We start from the raw sequence: 23,801 nt of genomic DNA on the forward strand, positions 1-23,801 counted from the left end.
GGTGGTAAATTACCTTTTAATGGCATCAGACCGAGGCTCTGCATCTGTACTCGTGCTCCTAGACCTTAGTGCTGCTTTAGATACCATCGCTCAACACATTTTTTTGGAGAGATTGGAAACCCAAATTGGTCTACACGGACATGTTCTGGCCTGGTTTAGATCTTACCTGTCGGAAAGATATCAGTTTGTCTCTGTGAATGGTTTGTCCTCTGACAAATCAACTGTAAATTGAGGTTCTGTTTTTAGGACCAATATTGTTTTCACCTCTTGGGGATGCAATCGAAAACATAATGTTAACTTTCACTGCTATGCGGATGACACACAGCTCTACATTTCAATGAAACATGATGAAGCTGTCACGCCCTGACCATAGAGAGCTTTTATTCTCTATGTTAGTTAGGTCGGGTATGATTTAAGGGTGGGTTATCTAGGTTAATTATATTTCTATGTTGGCCTAGTATGGTTCCCAATCAGAGGCAGCTGTTTATCGTTGTCTCTGATTGGGGATCATATTTAGGTAGCCATTTTCCCATTGTGCTATGCGGGATCTTGTCTATGTATAGTTGCCTGTGAGCATTATATTGGCTTCACGGTGCGTTTGTTCATTTTGTTGTTTAAAGTTCTCTATTCCAAAATAAAGGATGGATACATATCACGTTGCATCTTGGTCCACTCCTTATGATGATTGTGACAGAAGATCCCACACAAAAGAACCAAGCTGCGTGGCCAGGAGGAGAAGACATCCTGGACTTGGGAGGAGATTATGGCAGGAGACGAAAGCCTTCCATGGAAGCAGACGCAAGAGGATCAACGGCGACTCCGAAGTTCACAACCACGACAGAAGCCCGAGAGGCAGCCCCAAAACATTTTTTGGGGGGAGCACACGGGTTGGTCGGCGAAGCCAGAGGCGAGTCAGAGAGTGAAGAGGAATATTGGGATAGACTGTGCGAGGAGTAGTTGAGGGGAGTGATGAGGTAGAGTGGTTTGGTGTCTGGAGCAAGAGAGTTGCCGTGAGGAGCGTGGGACCACCATGTTTTGTGGAGATACGCAATGTGTCTCAAGTGAGCATCCACAGCCCGGTGCGTTCTGTGTCAGCTCCTCGCACTTGCCGTGCAAAAGTGAGTATCCAGCCAGGACGGGTTGTGCCGGCTCAGCGCTCCTGGTCTCCAGTACACCTCCTCGGTCCAGGATATCCTGTGCCGGCTCTACGCACTTTGTCGCCAGTGCGCTTTCACAGTCCAGTGCATCCTGTGCCAGCGCCCCGCACTTGCCGGGCTAAAGTGAGCATCCAGCCAGGACTGGTTGTGCCGGCTCAGCGCTCCTGGTCTCCAGTATGCCTCCTCAGTCCAGGATATCCTGCGCCGGCTCTACGCACTGTGTCGCCAGTGCGCTTCCACAGCCCAGTGGGTCCTGTGCCAGCCCCCGCACTTGCCGGGCTAAAGTGAGCATCCAGCCAGGACGCATTGTGCCAGCTCTATGCTCCAGATCTCCAGTGCGCCTCCACGGCCCAGTATATCCTGTGCTTCCTCCCAGCACTCGCCCTGAGGTGTGTGTCATCAGCCCGGTGCCACCTGTACCAGTCCCATGCATCAGGCCTCAAGTGCGCGTCCACAGTCCAGTATGTCCTGTGCATCCTCCCCGCACTCGCCCTGAGGTGCGTGTCATCAGCCCGGTGCCACCTGTACCGGTCCCACGCATCAGGCCTCCAGTGCAACAGTTCCCAGTCCAGAGCTTCGGGTGACAGTTCCCAGTCCAGAGCTTCGGGCGACAGTTCTCGGTCCAGAGCTTCCGGCGACGTTTCACAGTTCGGAACCTCCTACGACGGTCCACAGTCCGGAAAATCCTACGACGGTCCGCGGCCCGGAACCTCCTGAGACGATCTGGGGTCCGAAGCCTCCAGCGTGGGTTCTCAGTCCGGAGACGATCTACGGTCCGGAGTCCCGGGCGAAGATCTACGGTCCGGAGTCCCGGGCGAAGATCTACGGTCCGGAGTCCCCGGCGACGATCTACGGTCTGGTTCCTCTGGCAACGATCCACGGTCCGGAGCCTCCGGCAACGATTCACGGTCTGGTTCCACTGGCGGTGACTCACGGTCCGGTTCATCCGGCAATGAGCTACGGTCCGGTTCCTCCGATGACGTGTCCACAAGCGGAGTGGGTACTTCGCCCCGCACCAGAGCCGCTCCTGACGTTAGATGGCCACCCAGACCCTCCCCTATTATGTCAGGTTTTGCGTCCGGAGTCCGCACTTTGAGGGGGGGGGATACTGTCACGTCCTGACCATAGAGAGCTTTTATTCTCTGTTGGTTAGGTCGGGTGGGATTTAAGGGTGGGTTATCAAAGTGAATTATATTTCTATGTTGGCCTAGTATGGTTCCCAATCAGAGGCAGCTGTTTATCGTTGTCTCTGATTGTGGATCATATTTAGGTAGCCATTTTGCCATTGTGCTTTGTGGGATCTTGTCTATGTATACATGCCTGTGAACGTTATATTGGCTTCACGTTTCGTTTGTTCGTTTTGTTGTTTTCTTTTCCAAAATAACGGATGGAAACATACCATGCTGCGTACCCATACCCACTCCTTATAACGATCGTGACAGAAGCCCCAAAATTGCCCTCGCTAGAAGCCTGTGTTTCAGACATAAGGAAGTGGATGGCTGCAAACTTTCTAGTTTTAAACTCGGACAAAACAGAGATGCTTGTTCTAAGTCCCAAGAAACAAAGAGATCTTCTGTTGAATCTGACAATTCATCTTGATGGTTGTACAGTCGACGTTACTCTGGACCCTGATCTCTCTTTTGACGAACATATCAAGTCTGTTTCAAGGACAGCTTTTTTCCATCTACGTAACATTGCAAAAATCAGAAACTTTCTGTCCAAAAATGATCCAGAAAAATGTATCAATACTTTTGTTACTTCTAACCTACCTAAAGCATTATATGGGCTTGCTCCTACCTATCTGTCCGAGTTAGTCCTGCCGTACATATCTACACGTACACTACGGTCACAAGACGCAGGCCTCCTAATTGTCCCTAGAATTTCTAAGCAAACAGCTGGAGGCAGGGCTTTCTCCTATAGAGCTCCATTTTTATGGAATGGTCTGTCAACCCATGTGAGAGACGCAGACTCGGTCTCAATCTTTAAGTCTTTACTGAAGACTAATCTCTTCAGTAGGTCATATGATTAAGTGTAGTCTGGCCCAGGAGTGTGAAGGTGAACGGAAAGGCTCTGGAGCAACGAACCGCCCTTGCTGTCTCTGCCTGGCCGGTTCCCCTCTCTCCACTGGGATTCTCTGCCTCTAACCCTATTACAGGGGCTGAGTCACTGGCTTACTGGTGCTTACTGGTCCCTAGGAGGGGTGCGTGAGTCACTGAAGTGATCTTCAGCCTCAGGACTACCTGGCATGATGACTCCTTGCTGTCCCTGTTCTGCCAGCGGCTATGGAACCCTGAACTGTTCACCGGACGTGGTACCTGTCTCAGACCTGCTGTTTTCAACTCTCTAGAGACAGCAGAGCGGTAGAGATACTCTCAATGATCGGCTATGAAAAGTCAACTGACATTTACTCCTGAGGTGCTGACTTGTTGCACCCTCGACAACTACTGTGATTATTATTATTATTTGACCATGCTGGTCATTTATGAACATTTGAACATCTTGGCCATGTTCTGTTATAATCTCCACCCGGCACAGCCAGAAGAGGACTGGCCACCCCTCATAGCCTGGTTCCTCTCTAGGTTTCTTCCTAGGTTTTGGCCTTTCTAGGGAGTTTTTCCTAGCCACCGTGCTTCTACACCTGCATTGCTTGCTGTTTGGGGTTTTAGGATGGGTTTCTGTACAGCACTTTGAGATATCAGCTGATGTAAGAAGGGCTATACAGTATAAATACATTTGATTTGATACATGTTTTGGGATACTTTAATTCTGTACAGGATTCCTTCTTTTCACTCTGTCATTGAGGTTAGTATTGTATAGTAACTACAATGTTGTTGATCCATCTTAAGTTTTCTCTCCAATCACAGCCATTAAATTCTGTAAACTGTTTTAAAGTCACCATTGGCCTCATGGTAAAATCCCTGAGTGGTCTCCTTCCTCTCCTGCAAACAGTATCTTTGTGGTGACTGGCTGTATTGATACATCATCCAAAGTGTAATGAATAACTTCACCACGCTCAAAAGGATATTCAATGTCTGTTTTTTTTTTTGCCCATCTACCAATAGGTGCCCGTCTTTGTGGTTGAATCTTTGTTTGAAGTTCAATGCTCGACTGAGGAACCTTACAGATAATTGTATGTGTGGGGTACAGAGATGAGGTAGTCATTAAAAAATCATGTTAAACACTATTATTACACATAGTGAGTCCATGCAACTTATTTTGTGACTTGCAATTTTTTTTCTAAACTTATTTAGCCGTGTCATAACAAAGGGGTTGAATACTTATTGACTCAAAACATTTCGGCTTTTCATTCATTAATTTGTAAAAAATGTCTAAAAGCATAATTCCACTTTGACATTATGGGATATTGCGTGTCAGTCAGTGACACAACATCTCAATTTAATCAATTTGAAAATCAGGTTGTAAGATAATCAAATGTGGAAAACGTCAAGGGGTGTGAATACTTTCTAAAGGCACTATACGTAGATGCACATTTTTTATTTCAGCCAGTGGTGCCTGACTTTAACAGGCCTATTCTTCATTTCACTCTTCAGAATAAGGTAGCGGTCACTGCTTTTTCAATACAATACACTAAGCATTCCCTTCACACCATTGACAACTTCTCAACAATCTGTTAATGTCACAAAGAACCTCATTCTTCAACTCTGGAGTTACAGCATCTGTTAAAGTGGGACAAGAGAGAGAAGGGTAGTGTTTGAGAGGTTTACCAAGGTCCTTAACAAAGATTCTTTTTTACCTTTATTTAACTAGGCAAGTCAGTTAAGAACAAATTCTTATTTTCATTGATGGCCTAGGAACAGTCGGTTAACTGCCTTGTCCAGAGGCAGAACTACAGATTTTTACCTTGTCAGCTCGGGGATTCGACCTTGCAACCTTCCGGTTACGCTCTAACCACTAGGCTACCGGCCGCCCCAAAACTGTGTGGAAATTACATGACCCAGTATATGGTCTGTTTTATGCCAACCAATCCACACTATGCTGAAAATATGCATTCAAGGCCCAGTTTTGTTGAGAAAGAATCCAGGAAATAACTCATTCTGAAAAAGCTTTGGGGGATGTTGTGCGAGCTGTGAATTTGGTGACAAAGTTCAATGTGACAGAGTTCATAATACATTTTCAGACAATGAAAGGTTTAACTTGAAGATAGAATTAAGTAACCATTTGTTGTCCCAATGTGCATAAACAATAACTTATAGTATAACAGAAATATCTAGCCCACACAGTAAGTACCAATATTGTCCCAAGATGAGTTAGAGCCAGTCTATTACTATCTCGGTATGCTAGCGAATGTAACATCATGTTCAATATTTAAAATCACCCTATCACAGACGGACTTTTCGAGTCAGCTGATAAGTGCCGATTTCCTCTATGACCGTTGCCTATATTTACAGAATGGTGCATTACAAAAGTACTGTTGTCTACACAAGTAATGAATACCTCAATAAAGAAATCCAATACACATTCACACGCCTGCTCCCCCTCCCTGGCGCTTGAGGGCGACAGGCTGCCCGTCATTACGCACACGTCACCATCATTACGCTCACCAGCGCAATATTGGACTCACCTGGACTTTCCCCTTCTACATCTGTCTGTTCCTCAGTTTCTTCCCGGTGTCAGCATTATTGTCGTGATGTTTCCCCTGTTCAGACGCTATCCTTGTTTGTTTCATGTCAGTTATTTATTAAATGTTCACTCCCTGTACTTGCTTCTCGTCTCCTAGCTTCTGTCCTTAAAGAATGTCCTTACACACATGGCTTTCAACCATCACCTCTGTCCCACATTCCATCAACTGGAAACAAGTACTGTCTGTGGTGGTGAAAAAAGGAAAAGGGAAAATCTAGGGTGAATGTGGACCGTATGTGGGTGTATGTGTGAGAGAGTCCAAAAGACAGTTTCCTAAATCAAAATGTCCCCCCAATACGTACAGTACCAGTCAAAAGTTTGCAACTCTCTTCAAGGGTTTTTCTTTATTTGGACGCTTTCCTACATTGTAGAATAATAGTGAAGACATCAAAACTATGAAATAACACATATGGAATCATGTAAAAACAAAAAAAAGTGTTAAACAAATCAAAGTATATTTTATATTTGAGATTCTTCTAAGTAGTCACTTGATGACAGCTTTGCACACTCTTGGCATTCTCTCAACCAGTTCCATGAGGTAGTCACCTAGAATGCATTTCAGTGGGCCTTGTTAAAAGTTAATTTGTGGAATTTGTTTGAGCCAATCAGTTGTGTTGTGACAAGGTGGGGGGGTATACAGAAAATAGCCATATTGGGTAAAAGACCAAGTCCATATTATGGCAAGAACTACAATATGAATTAACTAATAGAAATGACTATTTATAATTAATCACATCACGGGTGAGCTTACCATTGATCAAAATAATTGAGTAAAACACTCTCTGGAAATCGAAAGTAATCCGACAATGGGTTGTTTCTGCACGCTGCCATTTTTTCTCTCTCACAGAAACCAAAAATAAGAAGACAAGATGAGTTTGGTCTGTTTATAGTATGCATGTTGAAGGGGTTGTCGTCTACCATCGTTCACAACCCACCATGCATTTCCGGAAGTTCTCAAAAAATGTGTGAACCCTTACTCACCTAATTTTGTTATAACATATTTGGTTCGACAGACGATTACATGAAACCCAGAATGCATTGTATGTCAACAAACATGGCTCTACACACAGCTGGAATTAGCTTAGCTCATCATAATCAGTACAACCTTCAAAAAAGTTTTTTTACACACATTTGTGCCCATTACAATCTATGCAAGAATCGGAATGCCTGATTTGTCAATAGAACTTGAAAACGTGAATAAAACAGTAAATATATAAACAATTAACACAAAACATTTTCTGATAGTCATTTACTGATACAATTGGTGCGTACTGGCAGCCATTCACGTAACCTCTCACTCTGAGCCGGTCAGTGTTGTTGTTTCTATATGTAGCTAGTGAGATAAGCTGTAGCATTAGCAACGTCTTTCAAAAGGAGACAACTCACAAATGCGTATATTTTGAAGATTTTTTAAAATTCTGACAATGAGTCTGAGTGTGAAAGTCAGGAATCAGATTCTGACAGTGAGGAGCTGCCCCCCACCAACCTCGTAGCCATTGAAAACCCTGAATCTGAGGACTCATTGTCCACTGACGAAGTCCCAGGTCCCTTTGAAGATGCTGGTGGTGATGAAGGCAGACCGACAGTGGATGAAGTACAGGAGTTCTGTGGTAGCTGGAAGGCCGCCAGCCATTTCACCCCTCCTGGCCCTGCGGTTTGCTTTGATGAGTCCCAGTCTGGAGTGCAATGCCCCTTGCCATTTCCATCTAGGGCAGAGTGCTTCAAGTTGTTTCGGACAGAGGAGCTGGTGGGAGACATAGTAGAGGAGACCAATCGCTGTGACTTGGAGCTACAGGAGAAGAGAGAGCCAGGAGTGAGTGGGAAACTCGCTAAATGGGTGACAACCACAATTAGTGAAATGTATACCTTCTTGGTGACAGTCCTTCTCATGGGAATAGTAAAGAAGAACTCCCTAAGAGAATACTGGAGCACAGATCCTATGTTTGCAACTCTCTTCTTTGCCACCCTCTTTTCCTAGTTCTATTTCATCAACAATGCTACTGCCATCCTAAATGACCCGTTATACAAAATAAGAAATTACATTAGCATTTGGTCGAGTCTTTGTGCCATACAAGGACCTATGCACTGATGAGTCCCTGACGTTCCGTCAGTATATTCCCTCCAAAAGGCACAGGTTTGCTGTCAAGTTCTTTGTCATGTGTGACGTGAAGAAAGGATTTGTCCATAAAATTATAGTTTACACAGGGTCCACCAACATTATGAGGGGCTTGGGGTGTCCGGGTCCATGGTGATGACCATGCTGGCTCTTCATCTCAGCAAGGGACACACTTTGTATGTGGACAATTGTTACAGCATCCCACATTCTTCCAGCATGTGCTCTCTAACAGCACAGGGGCCTGTGGCACAGTCAGGTCAAACAGGAAGGGGATGCCGGTATTCAGATGCAGGAAGATGCGGAGAGAGGAGGTGGAGTTCAAGGAGAACGGTCAACAGCTGGCAGTAAAGTGGCATGACAAACGAGACGTCCATGTCCTCTCGACTGCCCATACAGCAACCATGTCGGCCACAGGGAAGGTGGACCACCTGACGGGAGAGAGAAAAATCAAACCAGACCGTGTGCTTGACTATCACCTCAAAATGGGGGCAGTGGATAAGGCGGACATGATAAACAGCTTTGTGGAATACACTCGGAAAAACGACCAAGTGGTATAAGAAGATATTTTTCCATCTGACCGACACTGCCCTCAATGGCCACATAGTTCACTGCCAAGTAACAGGTGAGATGATTACTGAACAAGGTATTTTTTGTAATTGGACATACAGTTACAAATCACATATAGAAACTATTAACGTAATAAGGCACTTACTTTGATAGAAACGCCACTTGGGAGTCATAAGGCCAGGGTAGCTTCAAAATACAACACAAGCTAAAACTTCTCTGATGCAATTAGCATTGTTTTACAGAGCTAATAGAAGATTGTAGCTAGCACGATAAGCACGATTGAATATAACACCATAAAGGTTATGAAATGAGTAACGTTACCTCGCGTGTCCGCAGTTATAAGGAATATACACAAATATATTATGCTCCATACATACAGTGAGCTGCAGTAGAAACACCATAACACCACATGCAGAAACTATTATAACGTAATAAGGCACTTACTTTGATAGAAACGCACACATGTCCAAAGTTAATATTGGTAACGAAAACAACAATGACTGCGATGCGGGCAACAGATGGAAAATGTGAACACGTGTGCAGATCCTGCTCTGACGAGAGATGCGCAAGTGTCTGCAGACTTGAACTGCACAAATAATTGGGAAGTGCTTGGGGAATTTTGTCCGGGTCAGAAATGTCTAAAGAATTCATTGTCCGCGAAAGTAAAAAGGACTACTTTTATGTACAGTATATGAATGAGGAGGCGGAACACACCTCAATTGAAACTGTTCTTAGAAAATAAAAACTTGTTTGAAAATCATTTGAAATTGACAAGTTGAAAACAAGCCTATAAATAATGGCTTGAGGGCAGCGCGGATTAAATCTACTGCTGCGTAACAATCACATTCTGGAAAGGAGAGAACATTCTAGCATCACGTGCATAAAAAAACTGTGACATTTGGAACTCACACATGAAAAGGTTAACATTATTTTTGGTTACTACATGATTCCATATATGTCATTTAATAGTTCTGACGTCTTCACTATTATTCTACAATGTAGAAAATAGCAAAAACAAACTGTGTCCAAACGTTTGATTCCAAACTTTTGACTGGTACTGCATATCGAACGCACTTTGACTCTCAAATTGACTGAGGTTAGCATTCATTTTCTGCTAGGCAATCACCTATTTCTGCACGTTAATGTTCCCCTGTGTTGATGACAGTCAGATCGTTCGATCTCCTGTCAATAGGAAATACTGATGATTTCTCAATTTTATGACGTATGTAATAACAGCATTACGATGATTTAGCACAATGGCAGACAGGCATTACTCTCATGGCACACATCTCTCAGCAAGCCTTTAGGAGGGCTTTAAGGATAGCTGTAAACAGCCATAAACACCAGGGTCTAGCACTTTAAATAAGATATCCCATTCACACGAAGCATTCTGTTGGTTCAATGCCTGACTTGGATCAGATTCACAGGCAACAGACGGTGAAAAACACCACCAGAGAATCTGTGCAAATTGCAGTGTTTGTATTCATGTCGGCTTTGAGGGTCAGGGGGAAAAACACAAAAAGAAGTCAGTGGAATTTAGTTTTCAGAAATAAAGCCTACTAGGTAGGGAAGTGAGGCTAACCCCGATACTAATGATGAATAACTCCATTAGGAGAAGGTTGTAGGACTAATGGGGTAATATATGGTGGGGTGGGGTAATATATATAGAGAGAGCTGGACTTTTCAAACCTCATTTATTTTTTACCTCTGGGATCCCTTTTTCCCTCTAAAGTAACTTGGATTGGCTGCCATTGTGTTACAACCATCGGGTAACACAGGTTATTGGCTACATGGTGCCATGAGGCAGAAATAGGCGAGGTGGGGATAGGGTGTGGGTGTAATAGGTTTGTATAGGGATAATAAATGAGGAGGGGATGGAGAGAATAAAACAGGAGAGAAGAAGGTGTAACAAGAAGGTAAATCAGCCACAAACAGGCCTGTTAGTCTCTAGGGAATGAATCCACTTTTTTATTTTATTAGAAAAATTTCACACACCAGAAAAATTACATGTACAAAACTATAAGATTTGGAATTGCGTTATGTACAGATACAAAAGATAAAGCCAAATAAAAAGTGACGGAGAACACAGAAGGTGAGTCCCCAAGCAGTGAGCGTTTATTCCCCTTTAAGTCTGTCTGTTCGATTCAGTTCTCCCTGGGTTCAGCTCAAAGGTGAGAAAATAAATAAACGCAACACACAGGAGGAGAGGGTGATGAAGACCATTGTGACGAAGAGGTGGTGGTGATGCACAGACATGCGGTTCAGTTTGCTTAGTCCCTTCTGGTTGGAGTTCTTCCTCCTATATATCCTTGGGTCCTCGGAGTCTGGATGGACGAAACACAGCACATACCTGCAGAGAGAGGGGAGAGAGAGACAGGGAAATCAGTGAGGAATATGTTCTATTCTGGCCTAACGTCGGTTACGGTTGACCACACATACAACCCCACTTAATCCAGGTTGATAATTGAAAGGGCTTCATAAAGATCAGCCAACAATTTAGCCCCTGAAGTATAGTGATGATACTGGTTCCCCTTGACCAGTGTTAGATTCATTGAATCCCTGCCATACTAAGGCTTTATATATGTATATATATACATAATGAAACAGAGAACATTCATAACATGTCCATAAAGACAATAGACCCAAGTACATCAGTTTAATACAAACACAGGAAGCTTTCACAAACACTGGCAGCCATACGGCCACCGTGCTTGGACAATGCACTCGGATGGATCCACGCAGTGTTGTGTTCTACTGCTGTTTGATACAAATGTAAAATGACTGGTTGCCATGACTTGCAGCCTCCCTCACAGCACTGGCCAAACCGTGGTGGGCATGCCTGCTGTGGCTATGAAACAAAACCGGATGACAAAACAACAACCCAGTGCCATTAAACAGCCATTGAAGTGACCGGATGCTTTCCCCAGTATAACGCAAGATTACATTTGGGACTCCTCGGCCTTAGACTCATCCTCAATGTCTCACGCACTGTCCACAGAACAGTGATAGGAGTTAAGCTGGTCAGCTCAGACAGCCAAGCCTGACTAAGCCTCGCATCGGGCTGGACATATCATGGCCATGGATACCTGGCTGGTGGTGAGCTGAAAACGAGCCTGGCAGACATTTTAAATTAACACTTTTGCTTACGTCTACACATGGAACTAGGCACTTTGAAAAATGTTGCTGTATAAATCAATTCAAATTGTATTTGTCACATGCACCGACTACAACAGGTGTGGACCTTACAGTGAAACGCTTACTTACGAGCCGTTAACCAACAATGCAGTTTTAAGAAAATACCTAAAAAGAAAATTAAAAAAAAAGGTTAAAAAAAATAAGTCTGGGTTTCCGTTTGATTAGCTGTTCAGGAGTCTTATGGCTTGGGGGTAGAACCTGTTTAGAAGCCTCATGGAAATAGACTTGGTGCTCTGGCACCGCTTGCCGTGCGGTAGCAGAGAGAACAGTCTATGACTAGGGAGGCTGGAGTCTTTGACAATTGTTTGGGCCTTCTTCTGACACTCCCTGGTATAGAGATCCTGGATGGCAGGAAGCTTGGCCCCGGTGATGTACCGGGCTGTACGCACTACCCTCTATATATAAGCTCTCTGGTGGCGTATCATTGTGTATGGCACCTGGAACTAGCTGGCACTGCAGGTGGTTTGAATTGGAGAGAAGAGGCTGAACAGGTGCGAGAGCTACAATTATGGATGCCATTTTGGAAATGCTGTTCCCTTGTATATCAGGCTAACATGTTTGTGCTGAAAGCACTGAGTGGACTGAGGCCTATAAAGTGGAGGGAGTTCAGAGGGTACTTATTTAAGCTCAAGCTTATTTATTTTCTCAGTTGGCTGTATGTACTAGCATGTCAAAAAAACATAACTGCATGACAGTGTTTTCAGTCAATTATTGCTGACTTCACGAGGCAGACGTAGATTGTCCATTCGAAGCATAGGTGGCCATTACATCTTCACCCCCAACGCATTCAAACAAACAATTTGCTTTTCAATAACAAAGTGTACTGTAACAAGTGACTTGAATTGTTATTTTTTTAAACATTCCTTTATCCTGTGAAAAAATGTATGGCTTTAAGTGCGACATATTCCTCTTCAAGACCTTAGTGACCATGGGTGTTCTCTGCCACTCCCTCCCAGCGTGGGAGCGTTGATAAAGTCAGCTAGCATCTACCCAAAGCAGAACCTGCCTTCTCTACTACTCTCTCATTGACACAGCAGGAGAGTCTCTCTTGAAGCACAACCAGACATTACGAAGCGCTTGGATTCTGCAAAAGTGCAGACATATATTTCTGTACTTCCTTACCCACTTTAAACGTGTAAGTATCAAACTGAGTAAGGGAGACCTACTTGTACACTAGATTATAGCGTCATACCGTAGCTTGCTTTCCATTAGACCTGCCACTTGTTCTAAACCATTCATGGTGTTGCATCACACACTATTTCTAGCGAGTGTATACGAAATAGCTTCGTTTACATCCATTTACAAACAAATGCCTGTTTCCTTGCGCTGAGCGTGCACCATTGAGCTATTTCTATGATCTTCTACCACCATCCGGGAGAAAGGATATTGGACCTGAATGAGGACCGGACCAACATTGCATCCGCCACTCTAGAAATGTTCGAGAAATTTGACAATGTTCCAAGGAGGGGTCAGTCCGATACACATAGTCAGACTCTTTTACTGTCATGCCCTGATTAGTATCACCTGTTCCTGTGATTGTCTCTACCCACTCCAGGTGTCGCTTATTTTCCCTGGTGTATTTATCCCTGTGTTTCCTGTCTCTCTGTGCCAGTTCGTCTTGTATGTTAGTCAAGTCAACCAGCGTGTTTTTCTAGCACTCCTTTTGCCATTCTCTTTTTGATAGTCTTCCCAGATTGACTCTGGACTACTTTCCCGCCTGCCTGATCATCCTGCCTGCCCTGACCTTGACTCTGCCTGCTCTTACCTCGATTCTGCCTGCCCTTCGGTACCTTTTGGACTCTGAACTGGTTTTGATCCTTTTGCCTGTCCACGACCATTCTCTTGCCTTATCCTATTGGATTAATAAATATTGTAAGACTCCAACCATCTGCCTCTTGTGTCAGCATCTGGGTCTTGCCTTGTGTCATGATATTTACACTACCCTAATTATGATTCCCATCATCACACCTTGCTTCTCATCAGTACCTATTGATTATGCAATTCATTGTGGCCTGAACAGGAGATATAAATTGGGAGCGGCTGTATTATGGATTGCAATCCGCCCACTGGGGCAATCATCCAGTGATCATCTGAAATTAATCACCTCAGTGTGTCTGCCACACAAATCTCTCTCTCCGAATGCCATCCAATGCCTGCCGACCCAGACACTGTTCAGGGGGCAGACAGTAATTTATTCTCCACACCACCTTTCATCATCTCACCATTTTACATGGGATGTTGATGTTGTTGCTGTTTCACATTGTCTGGCTAGAGGGCGAGTGATAACAGCAGTATTTTGCCCTTGGTTTTAGGTGTCTTTTAGTCACCAAAACTGGCAAATTCTCTTTAATAAAACCATCACTGTGGTATCGTGAAGCTCCCGTAGCCTCCTCTGCATTTGCCCTGATCAGAAGAACATGATAAAGTGACAAAATGAAAACAAATAGAGCCTACAACCTAATGTCCCCTGCCGCCTCGCTTCTGCCCCATGATATCTGAGTCGAACATCATTCTGTCTCCTAAATAATAACAGAGCTTGTTTGCATAATGTTTGCATAGTGACGCCATAGCTGAGACTTCAGACAGTTCAGCACAGACCATTTAGCCTGCTGTTCTTGACTTCCATTAGTGGGGAGACCTCTGTGATCTCACTCTAAACAACCTGATCATTGATGCCAGGGACCTGTGATCATCAGGCGCTATGCTGCTGCTGATACATTGGGTAACAGGCTTTTCGCTGCGTCATCAGCTTGAAGCAACGATTAGCCACATCACGATACTTTAATTGCCAGAGAAATGAGGCAGGAGACTTGACACAACTTAATGCTAAGTGTGGGAGGATGGAAAGATGGTTGCCATCAAGCCATACAACACGTCATAATTGATTTCTCCCAGGCCTATTTGAGCAAAGTGGTGATAGCAATCTAAAGTCTGCTGCAATCTCAAATTTTGTTTGTTGTTTTTGTGCAGATCTTTTTTTTTGGGGGGGGGGGGGGGCTCCAGAGCAAAAAGGATCATAGCACATACAGCCAAAAAATGTCAGCCCCCAACTTGATTCTGTTCTTGCTCAATACAAACACGAAGAGACAAGAATGTATAAATATTTTTTTCTGGGCGCAGACCGGCTGTGTGACAAAAAGAAACAGAATCCATGTCTTTGCAACTGTTTGGAAATAGGGCCAAGTTTTAATTGAGCTGCAGCACGCCTCTGAGGCCCAATGCTTCATACACACAGAGAGCAGAAACTACGTCCCTGATTAAAGCAGCCATGACAATAAAGAAAGCTGCAAAATTTGCTAAATAAATTCCTCTCTGACATTTGCCGGCCTCTTGGTACAGTAGTAATTAATTACATTTGGCAGTGGTTGTGATATATAAAGCATCATCTGATTTTGGTTTGTGTGGTCTATGTATTGTAGGAGCACCATAATTGGCCTGAGGGTGGAATCTTGTGTAAATATGAGAGGCATGGTGTTCTGTTCTCACAACAAACACATACACGCACACACACACACAGGCATGCACACACACACACGTATGTATGAAAACACCGCACACGTATCCTACAGATTGCTAATCAAAGCAAGGGCGATGAAAAGACAAAAACACTAATTAGGAAATTACACCAGCAGCAGAATTACGATCCTCTTAAAGTGGTTCTTTTTTTCCAATCTTCATGTTATTTTGTGAGACAGAATGCTGACGATACCAGGCTGTTTGAACTCGGTTTTAGATGAATGAAATAGACACACACATCTATCTTGGCCTCATCTCTTTCAAGTCTAACCTTAAACCCGTCTCATTTCTCAAACTCATGCTTGATGGTGAGATATGTCTTATCAATAGTGATTTCATGGCCCTGGCCTAGGTACTGACAGCCGGCTGAGCCTTTCCATTTGTCCCCGTCCTCTCTGGGAACGGTGAGAGCTTAGAACAATGGAGTCCCCTGATTTCACACATCACAACTCCTCAACCCTCTCCACATTACTATCCAACGAAAAATACAAACAAAAGCACCTGTCCACCCGCCACTCTACATTTTATTAATCAGACAGGCACACAATTAGTTTGCTGATAAAATATATTGATGGTCAGTTTACTCTCAACTATCAAAGGCTAAACCCATCAGAGTCGGAGTAGGGCGAACCTATTTGTTAAGACATAAAGTGATGCTCCAGTGCATGTTCACATTGCACTCTCCTCTTCATTTCCCCTCCCTTCTCGACACGCTTCTGTGCTCTCAGATGTTAGCAGGTAAAAGAAAAGAGTTCGCAGGGGAATTGATGGCAAGGTTTACGTCTTGAGGCGAGAAATAGCTGCAATTATCAATTATGCATACCTCCCTCCCTTGCTTTTTCAGAAAAGCCGATATTTAATAGCAGAAGCCCTTTCACTGTAACATCCCTCCTCTCTACCACACGATAGGGCCAGATCACCTTGTAATCACCTTGTCGTACAAATTGTAGAATGGCCGTCACCCAAGCCCTGTCTGAACACAAGCTGGGCGAGGGTGAGAAATAACCTGCAATGAGTTGTGGGATCAAATGTTCACGGGATTGATTTGTGTTTGGCTGTACTACGGTATACCATGACCACTGCAGTGATCTAAGATGTCATGGCTTAGGTCTATGTTAAGGTCATTGGATAAATCTCTAGAAAGCACAAACCTTTCATTGACTTGAGAATAATTAAGTATGATCTCATAGGCCTCCCGGGAAATGACCACCCACTTGCATGCCCTCCAAGAAACGTATTAATTGACTTAAATAAACAAAACATTTCATGTTAGCACGTAAAATAGGGCAGCAGGTAGCGGCAGGTAGCCTAGTGGTTAAGGGTCTTGGGCCAGTAACCAAAAGGTTGCTGGATCAAATTCCCAAGCTGACTAGGTGAAACATCTGTCTATGTGCCCTTGAGCAAAGCACTTAACCATAATTGCTCTTTCAACTGTTTAGCACTGCTGGCTTTGCCTCGGCAGCGGCCAGTCCTATGTGGGCCAAATACGGCAAACGAGTCCGTATTCATTATGGCAGGGCAAATTTGGGGCGAATGTGGCTTGCGATATAATGGCAACATATATTTCTTTTTTTCTTTTTATTAAATATGCACTCAATATTTTATCCCTATAATATGTACATATCAATTTCACTGTTATATTTAATTTCTTTTAACTGCCTGTTTGCACATTCTCTGTACCCTTTGATCCATTGTTATTCATCTTTTAGATTTTGTATCAGTATGTTTTGTTCTGTTGGCCTACATGGGAGTAAGCATTTCATTGTAAGGTATTACTCTAGTTCTTCATATGACAATAAACATACTTTCCATACTTGCCTTGACAATGGATTGAAATTAACCCCCTATTTTGGTGCTATATAAAGTTGAACCTATTTACTGGTTTAATGGTTCTTTAGAACCATACAGGTTCCATTCCTAATCTTAAGCATGGCTTTAATATAAGTACAAATAAAATAAACATAAAATAGGGTTTAACTATCTTTAAGGCAACGAACTTTCACTATTGAAAACTGAAAGAGACACCTGAAAGTGAATACCTCCAACTCTTGGCGCCAGCCCCTAGTCATATGATATAAACAACCAACTAAACTGCAAAACCCCACCTATTTCGAGAGGAGACCCAAGATCAGTTAAAAACTTGCAGCATTGCTAGCTAGCTACATGCGACAATAACACTGTTGTTGGATCGGTTGCATCCAATAGCTAGCTAGTTAGCTAGCTAGCTAACTTCATGAAATCGGTACCTGACCTTTTATATAGCTTAGCTAGCTGTTTATAATATACGTTCCTTATGAAACTGCAATTGGACTGTGAAAATGTAGTGTAGGCAAGGTAACCTGGCAAGGTAACCTGGCAAGTAGGCTGTCAACTGAAATTATTTGGTGTCCGGTTATTTGACTAACATTTGTGAGCTAAATCGAGGAGCTTGTTCTTTGTGATCGCTAGCTTGCTATCTAAGTTAACATGTCCTTAGCTGCCCAGGTGTCACGTTCTGACCTTAGTTCCTTTTTTATGTCTTTGTGTTAGGTTGGTCAGGGCAGTCTATGCTCTTTTTTTCTAGGTTGTTATATTTCTATGTGTTTGGCCTAGTATGGTCCTCAATCAGAGGCAGGTGTCGTTCATTGTCTCTGATTGAGAATCATACTTAGGTAGCCGGTTTTCCCCATTTTGGTTGTGGGTGTTTAATTCCTGTTTAGTGTCTGTTCACCTGCCAGAACTGTTTCGTTTTCTCTTCGTTATTATTTTGTATAGTGTTCAGTTTGTTCTATTAAAACATGACGAACACTTACCACGCTGCATTTCGGCCCTCCTCTACTTCCACCAACGAAAACCGTTACAGAAACACCCACCAACCAAGGACCAAGCTGTGTGGTATCGAGCAGCAGCGTTCTCTGGACTCATGGACTTGGGAGGAGATTTTGGAAAGCAAGGGACCCTGGGCACAGGCTGGGGCGTATTGCCGCCCCAAGGAAGGACTGGAGGCAGCGAAAGCTGAGCGGCGGCGATATGAGGAGGCAGCACGGCAGCGCGACAGGCACGAGAAGCAGCCCCCAATTTTTTTGGGCGGGGGCACACGGGGAGTGTGGCAGAGTCAGGTTGGAGACCTGAGCCCACTCCTCGTGCTTACCGAAAGCAGCGTTGTACTGGTCAGGCACCGTGTTATGCGGTCAAGCGCACTGTGTCACCAGTACGCGCTCATAGCCCGGTGCGCTATAGGCCAACCCCCCGCAAGTGCCATGCGAGAGTGGGCATCCAGCCAGGGTGTATTGTGCCGGTCCAGCGTGTTTGGTCTCCCCTATAGGTTAGTTCCTTTTTTATATCTTTGTGTTAGGTTGGTCAGGGCGTGAGTTGGGGTGGGTAGTCTACGTTCTTTTTTATAGGTTGTTATATTTCTATGTGTTTGGCCTAGTATGGTTCTCAATCAGAGGCAGGTGTCGTTCGTTGTCTCTGATTGAGAATCATACTTAGGTAGCCGGTTTTCCCCATTTTGGTTGTGGGTGTTTAATTTCTGTTTAGTGTCTATTCACCTGGCAGAACTGTTTCTTTTTCTCTTCGTTAATATTTTGTGTAGCGTTCAGTTTGTTCTATTAAAACATGATGAACACTTACCACGCTGCATTTTGGTCCTCCTCTCCTTCCACCAACGAAAACCGTTACACCAGGTAAAATGAGCAGGTGTACTGGCTAACGTTAGTAGCTAGCTACTGTTACTCACTAGCTAGTTCAAATTTTTCCTTTAGGTTGTGTGAGTTAGCTGTCAAGAGGCCACTACTGAGGACACTAGCTATTAAAGGGTGAGTACTGTAGCTAGCTAACTATAGCCAACTCTATTTGATAAACGTTTTATGTTTGTAGCTGTCTAGTAACAGTGCTATGGAACGTTAGATATATGTGTGTGCTTGGCTAGTGTTACCAAGCTAATTAATGTGTGTTAGCTTGGCAAACATTAGCAAGTAGCTGACATTACTGTGTAGACGAGAAGTCGGGAAGAGTGTCTGCCACTTGCCATTTAAGGTAAAGTCTCCCTCTTTACGTCTTTGTTGTTAAAGTTTAGTAGTTTCAAACATAACAGATTTAGTAGGGCATGTCATAATAATGGTGTATGCCGTTCCCCTTTTGACCCTCCTTTTGACAGTAGGACCTGTTCCTCTCCATTACCCAACATACAGCCCACAGTAAATGTCAATAATATTTATATTCTAAGGTTACCTAAACCTTCCTAAACACAACCAAATATACAGTATAGAATGTTTAATTACTGTTAGAATGTTGCTTATTTTGTTGCTTGAATCGGCCCAGCAGGTCTTATGTTAACTGTTTAGTGCTGGTAGAGAGGATCACATAACCATGACAAATTAAAGCTAAATAATTGTATTCTTCAATATTAATATCAATACATACTGCACTGTTTATGATTTTTAATACTTATATCTTGAGCTACCTTTTGAATATTTTCATGCCTCCTCACAGCGATTGAAGTGTCCCCAGTGTTGCTTGTTGTTTTGGCCTTGGTTGGAGGTGTTTTTTTTATCTGTAAGGTTTAGCGACATTGTTGGTCTCTTTTTTGCATTTACGTCTCCTGACCTAGTTAGCCATTATAATTATGCCTTAAAGGTTTGTGGAGTTATTAGCAGAAGACAACCAATGTCCAGATCTGTATGGCGCATTAGTTATCCAAAACTAAGATAGCGTTTGTGTTTTTGATATTGTAAAAAAAAACTAGTTACTAGTTTTTCAGCAAGCCAATAGGCTATTAAAATGAAGTGAATTGCTTAATACTGACGTAAAATATACATATCTTATGGTCCCTTTTATGTTGTCTGTGTGGTTACAGATTGACTATTTGGGATTGAAAGGAGGCTGTGATGTGAAAGAGAGTGAGAGGATCATGGCACACATAATCTTCCATGATCTTTCAAAGACCATGAACTGGAGGGGAATCAATGGAACGACTGCAGCTCAAACGGAGAGTTCACTGTAATTTAATGTTCTACTGTTGCCAAAGTCCTTCATGAATACTAGAAAGCATAGAAAGAAACCTCGAAATAAACCAACGATTCCCCAATTTTAATTTGAAAGCTGCGGTGCGGAGAATAATCAATTCCATTTTCAGGAATCTTCCAAGCTGATTAAAGGCACAGTCAACTTAGTGCATGTAAACTTCTGACCCACTGGAATTGTGATACAGTGAAATTATTAACCATAACCGGTTGTTGATAAAATGCATGTGTTATGGCTTTTCAACCTCTGCCAAATTTGTGCATTCAGCGCTATCTAGGAAGTAGAACTCATAGGGGTTTCTTTAATGGCAGCTTCTCCAATGTCAAACATGTAAAGTGTGGTGTACCGCAAGGCAGCTCTCTAGGCCCTCTACTCTTTTCTATTTTTCCAATGACCTGCCACTGGCATTAAACAAAGCATGTGTGTCCATGTATGCTGATGATTGAACCATATATGCATCAGGAACCACATATAATGAAGTCACTTCATTGAAGTGAACCCCTTAACAAAGAGTTGCAGTCTGTTTTGGAATGGGTGGCCAGTAATAAACTGGTCCTGAACATCTCTAAAACGAGGAGCATTTTATTTGGTACAAATCATTCCCTAAATTTTAGACCTCAGCTGAATCTGGTAATGAATGGTGTGGCTGTTGAACAAGTTGAGGAGACTAAATTACTTGGTGTTACCTTAGATTGTAAACCGTCATGGTCAAAACACAGATTCAATGGTTTTAAAGATGGGGAGAGGTCTGTCCGTAATAAAGAGATGCTCTGCTTTCTTGACACCACACAAAGCAAGTCCTGGAGGCTCTAGTTTTAGCTGATCTTGATTATTGTCATATGGTCAAGTGCTGCAAAGAAAGTCCTAGTTAAACTGCAGCTGGCCCAGAACAGTGTGGCACGCCTTGCTCATAATTGTAATCAGAGGGCTAATATTAATACTATGCACGTCAGTCTCTCTTGGCTAAGGTTTGACGAAAGGTTGACTGCGTCACTTCTTGTTTTTATAAGAAACAATGTGTTGGAAATTCCAAATTGTTTGCATAGTCAACTTTCACACAGCACTGACACACACACTTTCGCCACCAGGGGTCTTTTCACAGTCCCCAGGTCCAGAAATTCAAGGAAACATACAGTATTATACAGAGCATGAACCTCCCTTCCATCTTATAAAGCGCAAGTGAACAGCAAACCTGGTTTCAAAAAACAAATAAAGCAACACCTCACGGCACACCGCCTCTCCCCCATGTGACCTACTTGTTGTGTGTATGTACTGACATGTATCTGTAACTGATAGATGGACACACACACACACTACATGTAGCACTGTTTTTAAATGTATGTCAATTGTGAAAAAGAAAGACTAGCTGTCGCCATTGTCGTTGGCTAATGGGGCTCCTAACAAATTAATTAAAAAAAACATCTAATTGGGGACAACAGTCAATGGAGTGAGTGGAATAGTAGAGAGTTAAGAGAAAGTAGCCTAATCCAGACAGATCTAGTAATGCCCACCCCTGAGTTGCGGCTGGGGTCCTCTCCCGCTGTGCTCCTCCATCAATGTTTTCAGGGCCTAATTGAGCTGATGATCACTTACCAAATTTGACTCCTCAATTGCCTGTCTACCCATAATTATCTCCCATCCGTTTAGCCATGTTATTAGTTAAGCCAGAGGAACCAGTAGAGTGGACAAGGAGGAGATGGGAGGCAGACATGAGATGACTCTGGGAAAAAGATTGGGTCCGCCTCCAGAGTACCCCAAGTTTATCCTTCCACACCCTCCCTCTCCTGTTTGTAGTCACAAACGAATCAGATTGGGCCTGTCTGGGGCCTCTAACATGGTTGGTTAAAAGCAACACAGAACACACATCTCCTAAATTAGAGATATCTGTGGCATGCATCCTTGAAATATATGGTCAACTTGGTTAAATAATGAGGAAGGCCCTGGGCGGTTTCCTGACCTTGTGACCCGACCAGGGAGTGTTTCCTGGTCAACCCACAGAGTACATAATCCTGTGTACACTCACCCTTGGCTGGGTCCCCATCCTGAGTCTGAAGACAGTCACGTAAAGTAAGGTACATTATGAGCAGGTCCAGGAACAGGTCCAGGTATTGGCAAGTCCTGGTCCCAAGTACAGGGCCAGGAACAGCGGACACACAGACAGTCTGAGCCACAGAGGGATTACAAGGCAATACGTTTCAAAAGCCACTGGCGAGGCCGTTGGCTCGTCTAGCTCCAATCCATTAGATTATGATGGTGAATTGAGTCCTTATTAAATCCATCTTGGGGTGTTTTCGTGGGGGGGTCTGTAAATACAGTGTGAACTAGTGAGGACGCAAGGAGGATGTCTGGCAGGAGTCCTAAAAATGTTCCTGATTTATAATCCAATCTCCTTGATTCCTGGAATCCTGGGAATATTCTGAAAAACAAAAACATGACCAATGGTTACTGATTGAGTGGAATGCATGTACAAACTAATCAGTGACTGAGTTGAATGCATGACATCAATCACAACTGTTCTCGAGATATGTGCAATAGTTTGAATGGTAATTGGATTTATAATGATGATATTTACTGGAAGGTGGATCAGATGATGTGTTTGTTTGTAATTGCTACTGTGCTAGGATCTGTTTTGTGTTGCTACTATAGTGTATTGGTATAGGAGGAAAATGTAAGTAATTGTAAGTCATGCTCCTGCATTATGTTGTTTGGATGTCTGCTGCTTTCAAAGGGGCAACACTGAGTGTTAAGGGGGTGGACTCTGCAATTAGTCTCGCTGAATATGCCATATGTATAGGAACCAAATCCTGAGGGAGGTCTCTGGCAGTAACGTGGCTAGCAATATGTTAGCTCTGACTAAGTGACATTTTCTCTCCGACACGGCCATCTCTCCATCTCTTACACTAAAGCCCCCCCCCCCCCTCATATTCTTCTCTCAAGTAGATGAATGGAGAGGAACAGGGAAAGAAGGGAACCATTACTCTTGGAGGTTGATGGCTGCTTCTCGCCCGAAGAAGCAGAAGAAGTCATCAAATTTTAAAGTCACTCCAGTCTCGGTGAGCCCTCTTGTCGTCGTCGGCGGCCACGGGCGCTGGCGTGTCTGGTGGGAGAGACAAATAGAGGTGAGGGATGAGGCGGCTAGAGTTAGTGACAGCCAAGCTGGACGCGGTGCGGTGCGTTCATCACCCCTCGTCTCAGGGACACAGCAGGGAGCCTGCGGACATGGCTGCGGGAATGTGATTCATGGCCCGGTGTCAACTGTACCAAATTGGCACCATTTTGTTTCACACAGGGCAGCTCCACAGGTTTTTGGCACAGATCTGATTTGGAATCCGGGCAAAGTGACTCAGATCACATGGTAGCCTTGCACTTACGGGTTGTGTGTCCGATAGGATTCTACTGGTGGAAGTAAATTGTGATTTTACCGAATGATTACAGAATGTAAGTGTATAGCGTGATTGTTCACTGCAGCACCTTTTCAGAATGAATATATGTGCGTTGCAGTGCAAAGTGTGCATTTACACAGCAATGACTTTGAGAATGTGGTTGCCCACTGCAAAGGTTTTGGTCAGGTTCAAGGGCAGCCATATTCAATCGTTTTCATTGAC

At 43.6% G+C, this 23,801-nt stretch overlaps 1 protein-coding gene across 1 annotated transcript in view; it reads right to left on the bottom strand.

Moving 5' to 3' along the window:
* Positions 1-10,421: 10,421 nt before the first annotated feature.
* LOC110503574 (leucine-rich repeat and fibronectin type III domain-containing protein 1-like protein) overlaps positions 10,422-23,801 on the bottom strand; it is a 116,409-nt gene continuing 103,029 nt past the window's right edge. Inside the window, exons 5-7 of the mRNA XM_021581973.3 lie at positions 23,175-23,293; positions 22,220-22,612; positions 10,422-10,831 (exon numbers count right to left, since the gene is read on the bottom strand). Of these exons, the coding sequence (XP_021437648.3) occupies positions 23,223-23,293 (71 nt within the window). The 3' untranslated portion in view covers positions 10,422-10,831; positions 22,220-22,612; positions 23,175-23,222. The remainder of the gene's footprint in view (positions 10,832-22,219; positions 22,613-23,174; positions 23,294-23,801) is intronic.

The sequence above is a fragment of the Oncorhynchus mykiss genome, chromosome 24, assembly GCF_057628025.1.
Source record: "Oncorhynchus mykiss isolate SJ-2025 chromosome 24, ASM5762802v1, whole genome shotgun sequence".
NCBI lineage: Eukaryota > Metazoa > Chordata > Actinopteri > Salmoniformes > Salmonidae > Oncorhynchus > Oncorhynchus mykiss.